This window comes from Olea europaea, chromosome 2 (assembly GCF_002742605.1).
Source record: "Olea europaea var. sylvestris chromosome 2, O_europaea_v1, whole genome shotgun sequence".
Classification (NCBI taxonomy): domain Eukaryota; kingdom Viridiplantae; phylum Streptophyta; class Magnoliopsida; order Lamiales; family Oleaceae; genus Olea; species Olea europaea.
The window spans coordinates 2,165,732-2,174,770 of record NC_036238.1 but is presented as its reverse complement, the minus strand read 5'-3'; the positions used below and the strand labels follow the sequence as shown (position 1 = coordinate 2,174,770).

The following is a 9,039-nucleotide window of genomic DNA, read 5'->3' as shown; positions in this document are numbered from 1 at the left end:
ACTTAGAACTTTCATCAAATTTTACATCACGGGATATCACAACTTTTCCAGTTTCTGGAAGATAGATTTTATAGCCCTTTGTCTGTGAACTATAGCTAATAAAGATCCCCTTCACAGCCTTTTGCTCCAACTTGCTTCTTTTCTGATCTGGGACATGAACATAGCACAAAGACCCAAAAACTTTCAGATGCTTGGCTGTAGGTTTCATTCCACACCATGCCTCAATAGGTGTCATATTTTTCACAGCTTTTGTAGACAACCTATTTTGCAAATAAACGGAGGTATAAACTGCTTCTGCCCAAAACGAATTTGGAAATCCCTTCTCAGCTGGCATACATCTGGCCATCTCCATGACATATCTATTTTTCCTTTCTGCCACTCCATTTTGTTGCGGAGTGTAGGGAATGGTAAGCTGCCGATGAATTCCATAATCCTCATAGAATTGATTGAAGTTGGTAGATGTATACTCCTTGCCATTATCCGATCTCAAGGTCTGAATTTTACATCCAGATTGTGCCTCTACCATATTCTTGAATTTTTTGAACACATTGAACACATCTGACTTGTTTCTCATGAAGTACACCCAACACATTCTTGTAAAGTCATCAATGAATAGCACAAAATACAAATTATGACTCAAGGATGGAGTTTTCATGGGACCACAAATATCAGTATGCACAAGCTGCAATTTTCCAGATGCCCTCCATGCACCATCATTAGAAAATGACTCTCTATGCATTTTCCCCAAACTACAGCTCTCACATACTCCTCCAGATTCATGAATTTTAGGCAAATCTCTTACCATGCCATGAGAATGCACATATGACAAAGACTTGTAATTATAATGACCATATCTTCTATGCCACAAATCAGATTCATCCACATCAACTCTAGACATATTTGCAAGTAAGCTATGCCATTGAATGCTAAAACTTCTATTATGCATAGGCAAACTAGCAATTTCAACATCATGAGGATCATAGATTTTGCATTTCATATCTCGAAAATGCACAGCATATTTCTTTTCAAGCATTTGACCCACACTTAGTAAATTTGAATCCAAGCCAGGCACTAAAAGTACTTCATCAATATATCTTGTACCTTTCTTTGTTTGGATAGCAATGGTACCCTTACCTTTGGCTGGTAGGACTCCTCCCCTTCCAATTTTCACCGTGGCCTTCACATTTGTGTCTAAATTGCGAAAAATCTGCTCCATATTGGTCATATGATTGGTGCAACCACTGTCTACAAACCATGTTTCCTTGCTACTCAATTCAGCTCCATGAACAGCTACAAACAAATGGTTTTCACCATTCCTTTCATGTGCAAATGCTGCTTGCTGATTTTGATTTCTTTGTTGATATTGTGGCTGATTTAGATTCTGCTTTTTGGCTCTACAAAACTTTTCAATATGGCCCACTTGCTTGCAAAATTTGCATTGCTTTGTCTTCCAACACTTCTTCTCAAGATGGTTGGTTTTTCCACAATGAATACAAGGAGAAAATGAGTCTCCTTTGCCTTTCTTCTTCCGTTCTTGGTGTTGTTTTCCTCCACCTTCACTTGAACTTTGCGGTTTAAACTTTACCGCAAGAGCTCCTTCAATAGTTACCTCAGATCTTGACGTTAACCTTTGCTCATAGGCTAACAAAGCACCTGTAAGTTCAGTTAAAGAAAGACTTGACAGATCCTTTGTATGCTCTATAGCCGTGGTAACAGCATCGAACTTTTCGGGTAAGGTAATCAACATTTTTTGCACCACTCTTTTATCTGGTACGTCCTCTCCATTCAATTTAAGCTGATTCACCACATTAGCCACTCTAGAAGAGTAGTCCTTTACGGATTCAGCATCCTTCATCCTTAGATTTTCAAACTCTCTGCTCAAAGTTTGCAATCTTACTGCTCTCACTTGCTCAGACCCTTTGTACTCTTCTTGTAATTTATCCCAAGCCTCTTTTACTGTTGTAACAGCCACAATCTTGGGAAAAATTGTCTCAGTGACAGAAGAGTGCAAGAAGGTAAGAGCCTTCATATTTTTTATTCTACGATCCTTCGCTTGCCTCATTTGATTCACAGTAGGGTCTGCATCCAACTCCTGTGGAATATAACCTTCTTCAACAATCTCCCATAGATCATGTGCCATCAAGAAAGCCCTCATTCTGACAGACCAATACTCATAGTTTTCGCCTCCAAACATCATGGGGATAGGCATTAAAGCTAGAGTAGAATTTGCCATTTTTCCTCTTTCTCACAGGCCTTTAAGATCAGGAGTGCTCTGATACCAAATGTTTGTTCTGATTGTGATTTTAGTATGCAGCGGAGATAAGGATAGATCCTATCAAGACCGGATCAGTTCAGTAATAAGAACAGAACAAAGTATATTTTGAGAGAAACTTTTTTTTTTTTTATATATATAAAAATTATTTGATTTGAGTACATGACAAACCTATTTATAGGATAGCATAAGACTACTAAGAGTCACACAATTAAGAAGAATAATAATGACTAATAATGATGGTGAATGCATCCATCTCTTCATCTTCCTCTCCAACACTCTTCATCTTCCTCTCTAACACTCTTCATATTTCATCATATGGAGAAAATCAAAAGTCTTCAATAATCAACAATTTTATTCACTGTTGTTGTTGAGCCTTCTGATTGCTGAGATTCCATCTGATTTTCAGAATGCCAAATTCAATAATGGGTTGAATAGATGGATGAAGAATGATTATGCGGAATTATACTCGCTCTGATACCATATTAAAGCAAGAAGGAAGAAATGGAATGAACTGAATTTTACTCATTCTTAACTTTTAATTGATATGTACATCAGCCGTATAAATAATACCTAAGAGTGAACAGACTAACCATTTAGTAACTAACTAACAGCCTTGATAATTATCTAATACAACTTATGATATTTATCTGATACAACAACCTAACCATGTGCAGGTAGTTTTGTTCCAGCTTTATCTCGTGTGGATAGCTCTAATAGAACTAGTATTGATTAACCGAGTGAGGCCATATTGCTCCAACTCATGCTTGGAAAATCATAATCGAAATTGAAATTAAGTTCTCTTTCCAAATCAATGCTATAATCATCAGAAGACAGCACTAATGGGATATGATCTTGAGGTCCATCACAGAAGCTTCCACCATATTCATCATCACCACCCAACTGTGGCAAGTTTTTCGTGTCTTCTCCGTCTATAATTTCATCTTTCATAAAATTCGAGTTCTTTTGAACCATTTCTCGAAACATGGAAGAACGGAGAAGAAGATTGACTGCTGTTGGAGAAGAAGATTTTCTACACGTATTAACTGGGATATTTTGTTCAAACCTTTCTTGCTTGATTAGGTTATCTGCAATGAAGCCTCTTGTTTGTAGCATGGAGGGTTGCATCTTCTTATGAGTCATAGGATTTGGCTTTTGTTCTTGAGCAGGAATTGAGGTGTTGGCTTCTGGTTTCAACCATCTAATGTAAGTATTCAAATCAAAGTTTGTGATAGCGTTGATTCCTCTATATTCAATTGCTGCAATATCATATGCACGAGCTGCCTCTTCTTGGGTACCTGTAAATGAATATGATTGCATAAATAGATGCATGTATGTGCTAACTAAGGCATTGCTTTACAAGATGCTAGTGGCAGAAAACGAAGCCCGCTCTCTAGATCTTCACAGGTGAATATGTATAGTGTTAAGGGATAAATCCCACATTGATTAAATACAGAAATATAGATCAACATATAAGGGCTTGGACTACTTCTTTTAACAAGATTGATCTTTTAAGATGAAACCCCAAATTTTAATATGGTATCAGAACTCATTAAACTCCCCCAAGCAATTTGATCCAACTATGACTCAAAAAAATGAGCACGCAAGTTTCAACATTCATCTGCTCAAACAAGCCACAATTTTGTAGGGTATATTAAAGGAAAAAAACAACATCAACTAAATACCGAAATATAGACCAACTTTTTTGGAGTACTCCTCTTAACAAGATTGATCTTTTAAGATAAAACTCCAAGACTTAATAGAAGGTACCCGGCTCGTAAAAAGTCAAGCACTCGACAGGCACCCGGCTTTTGAAGCCAGGTCATTCTGAATTTGTAAAGGGATCCATAGTTATACTGAGCCTTTCTTAGACTGGCTCAGCTGTTTTGACACCACGACTAGATGTAAATCATGTAAAAGTCATGACTTCCATGTAGTTAGAAGTCACATTATTTGAACTTCCATGAAAAACTAGACAAATCCCAACAATTTGATTGGTGATGACTTACTGTAAGTTCCAAGATAGAGGTAATGATTTCCAAAAACCCTCCCGATCCTTGCTTCCCATCTTCCATTGTGATGGTGTCTGCTTGCATATGGCAAGTTACTTGTTCAGAATAATCTTCTGTAATCAATTTAAAAGAAATTAATATATCATGATTATCTGGATATGTTTTATACCTTGCAACTCCTCTGTACTTTGATACGCCTCTTGAGAATCCACTGCTCCTTCTGCAGTCCAGAAAATAAACATTAGGTATTCCTTTGTCATTAGAACATGAGTCAATTTTTTTATTAATAACGTCAAATAAGATTTTGAAATCTTGCCTTCTTAATGAGGCTAGGTACTCTTCCTTTGTGACAGTCTGCATGATTTCGATTTCTTCCACATAATCAGAGATCTGCAGAAAATGTGGAAAGAAGGTGCAAGAGAGTGTGAGAATTGTGCAAGTGGACATAACTCTCATATTGAGTGTAAACCGCTATAAATGTGTGTGCACTTTGCTCGTTTTCTCATTACTTTTCTTTAATATTACTCCGGAAAGGAAGGATTAATACTCAATCCATAAATATATATGACGCAAGTATCATACCGGAAAATTGGTAAAAGTTGATCTCCCCCAATATTTCAATGCAGCTAAATCATACGCCCTTGCAGCAGCTTCCTCATCATCATAAGCTCCTGAGGAATTTTGTTAAATAAAGGCTTCAGTTTAGATCTTTCAGAAAGTTGAAACTAAACAGACTTTAACGTACATATTTAGTACGCTGTGCATACTAGACGATATAATAAACAAGATTTTAACTTCTCTTTAGCGAATTATTACTCACCAAGATAAACTGTCCATTATTGAAGTCCATTTCAGAGTGTAATCCATGAAACAAAACACAAGATATGATCTTAGCACTAACACTTTGTCCAATAATATCTGAAAACAAATTCGTCTAAATCAAGGCTAATTACCTTGTTTCCCCTTCTTCTTCCGAGTTACGTTCCATGAGAGTTTATCCCACAAGTGTGATTCGTATCGACCAGTCCATCGATGCTTGCTGACACCTCGAAATCTTGAACTTCTTTTTACAGTTGTTGGAGCAGATTTTAGATCAGCTACAATTTCTGTATCTCTTTTTCTACGCTTAACACGACGCCTCACTTCAGGCATCTCACCATCTTCCATGCACATAAAACGCTTCCCAAGATTCTCTTCACTCATTAGCATTGTCATTGCCATGTAAAAGAGTGACTGTTGGCAGATGCTGTATTTACTTCTCTAAGAAGGAATTTACTTGCATATGTGTGTATATATAGCTTTTAATCTTTGTCTGGACTTATTATGTTTTGTTTTTATTTGTTAAGAGTTCTTTTGAGCAGACAAAACGGATGATAGTTACAATTATTCGAGGCAAGCTCAAGATACATATATTATTGTTGTTCTTTTCCGATCATTGGAACCAAAATTTGGACTATGCCGTGATAATTTGTTGTTGAATTGTTGATTTCATGGAGAATCTTTGGGTTCCTTTGGCCTTTTATGATACAAGCCTAGAACATCACGAAGCTAGTGAATACTCCAATGTTGAGGTGTGAATTAATGGGAAAAAATCATATTTCAGATCTAACGTTTAGACCAATTCAAAAATCAAGTAAATAGTTTGAAAATTCAAAAATCGGGTATATATTAATTAATTAAAAATATTTATTAAATAAAATTTATAATGTCACATTTACATGATTAATAGTCACAAATTCATAATTATAGATTACAGAATTATTTACTAGTCACATATCATCAAACTAATTGATCACAGATTATTTCGTGGTCACAAATAAAAAATTTTGTAGGTCACATATTATTTCGAGATCACAGATAATTCAAATTACATGTCACATTTTATCTATGGATCATATAATTCAGAGTTTATTGCTCACAAATTATTTTTTAATCACAGACATGTAATATTTAGTCACAAATCAGCCAAATAATTAGTTACAGATACCTAAATAGTTGGTTATAAATTATATTTTAGTTACAAGTTATCAAGTCAATGTCACAGTTTAATAATTGGTCACATATAACCAAATAATTGGTTCACCGCCACCGCCACTTACGATCACCCTCGCCACATTTTGCAAGTGGGCCTCAATGGAGTGTGATGGAAAAAAAAAAAAAAAAAAAAATTAAAAAAACCAAAAACCAAACCCCCCCCCCCCCCAAAATGCATATCGATCCACTACACCACTACCATCGCAACCGCCACCTCCACGGTCAAACCACCACCAAAAAACCATTCAGATCACCATCACCTCCACCCGCCAAATCCAAAACCCAAAAAGTCAAATTAACCAATGGTCACAACACCCTAGACCACACTCTTCCCACTCCACTGGAGTCACCGTGATTTAAGAAATCAGCACACATACCGTCGTGATTTGTGATCACAATCCAACCACACCACTCATTTCACGACATCTATATCCACACCACTACACAAATCACATAAATCAGCACACATACCACAGATCGGCGCTTGGACCGACGCCATGACTGCTTCGTAGTCACAATGCTCAGTTTCCTGACGCCAACACAGAGAAGGCCTATAGTGGTCTCCGATGATGGAGACGTGAAATGGTGAGAGAGCATAGTTACGAGAGACGTGAGAGACAAAATGAGATGGAGAGTGAGGGGATGGAAGGGAGGGTTTTAATTTTTTATACAAAATTGTAATTTTTAAACACCTGATTTTTTTGTAATTTCCTCTAAATTAATCCATGCTTAGCTCTATTTTGGACCGACCTGTTTGAAGTCATCCTGGGAACAGTTATCTAAGCCCATGGCCCGAAAGAGACACCGTATTGTGTCAGTTTCATTAGTCCTGGATGAAGTCATTTGATCACATAAATAATAACTTTTTTTTATTTTTTAATCACACAATCTCAAAAAAATCACTATTCAAAATATTACTTTTTTTCTCAATAATGGACTTCTTCAGCTCTTTCCTTCTGGTATGGAAGTCCATTAACAAGGAGCTAACTTTGACAGAGTTTCAATTAACAAGTCTATCCAACCCGATTTGTACCTCTTTATCAGTTTAATATGACAAAACCTTTAACTGAATGGTTCAAAAATTTGTTCTGGCGCAAAATTTCTTTTAACGTTCATATTCATGATTGGCCTTCGTTTTGACACTATACTTTTCGTGCAATCTGCAAACACGGATGGACCCACATGGGTCATGTGGGGTCAAATGACCCCACAAATTTTTGGTTTTTTTTTTTTTTCAAAAAATAGTTGTTTTAACCCATTTGCAACCTTTTTTAATACATGTCAAATGAAGTCGAAACATTACATTCTTAATATTATTTTGAAGTGCTCATTACCTAATTTTTTGCTTCTTAATGGCGTACGAAATGATCAACCATAACCAAAATTACAACGCATCAAAGTAGATCGTTTCAAATTAGTATTTCAAAATTTTCAATAATATACTAACTTTAAAAATTTATTAATGATCATATACTATCCGAATCCACAAATCACTTACGTCATCTAGATGTTCTTTTCGAAAACTACATCATAGTCATATCGAATGGTCCAAACAAATATTAAAAATAATTAAATATGCATCAAACGTAGGTATTTAATGAGGTGTTTAACTTGTCTTTTCTTTAAAAAAAATCAATTATTTCATTAAAGTTTATTATTTTTCCATAGTAAATTTTTTACATCATTTTATTGGCAAATTTTACATGGAAAAATGACGTCAAAAATTTTAAAATCATTACAAATTAAATGTAATTTAAATTACTTTCAACTTACTTTTTTTGCGTTAAACTTAAATTTCATTTACTTCCTAGATTAAATGTTAATTCTATTTCAATTCATTTAATTCCTATATCCAATTTGATTTACTCGCCGTTTGTTCAACATCTATAAGCGAAATGGTAAACAAGACTATACATGTAGCAAAGTCCATTTAACAATATTGACAATGATATATAATTATAAGACATTTTTTATGTATTAGAATAAGTATTAACTTATTTTCATTAATATTATATTGCTTTAAAAAATTACACATTATTTTGATCCCACAACGTCTGGGTCCGCCCCAATCTGCAAAAGTCGAAAGAAGCATCTTTTAGCTTTTAATCTAAGTTGAACGTGCTCTAAATGCCCTTAAAGAGTATCGCTCTTTGCATGGCATAAACATGGGTAAAAACTGGAAATTAAGTCCCCGCAGATGATATTTACCCCATAAGCACACGTCAATTATAATCATACTATCCATGGGAGAAGATTATGAGCTAAGTTAATATTTAGGGTTAATAGTGAAAGCTGAGCCCATTTTATGCATGATTTTTTTCATTTATTGGCGGATTTAGATAATCTTTCTTACCTCTCCAAAAAACTTAGGGAAAAATTCATAAATGAGGTGTATTGTTTGCACCAATTCATAAATGAGATAAATAGTTTAGAAATTTAAAATTCAAGTATCTATATAATTAATTAAATATATTTATTAATTAAATATAAGGAAATCACAGTTACTTGATTAATTGTCACATCTTCATAATAATAGGTCACGGATTTATTTTTTGATCACATATCATCAAATTAATTTGTTACAATTATTTCGAGGTCACAAATTAAAAATTTTATAGGTCACAAATTGTTTCGATGTCACAGATGAAAAATTTACAGGTCACAGATTATTACGAAGTCAAATTAATTGGTCACAAGTTGTCAAATTTTAGGGTCACACTT

General features: G+C 34.9%; 1 protein-coding gene across 1 annotated transcript; it reads right to left on the bottom strand.

Annotated features, from left to right (window-relative positions):
* Positions 1–3,004: 3,004 nt before the first annotated feature.
* Positions 3,005–6,915, bottom strand: LOC111371074 (AP2-like ethylene-responsive transcription factor At1g16060). The gene is made up of 7 exons (XM_022992990.1): positions 6,790–6,915; positions 5,238–5,517; positions 4,867–4,955; positions 4,601–4,674; positions 4,454–4,504; positions 4,282–4,358; positions 3,005–3,570 (listed from the first exon to the last, which is right to left on the bottom strand). Exons 1-7 carry the CDS (start codon positions 6,913–6,915, stop codon positions 3,005–3,007), a joined length of 1,263 nt encoding a protein of 420 aa, XP_022848758.1.
* Positions 6,916–9,039: the final 2,124 nt, after the last annotated feature.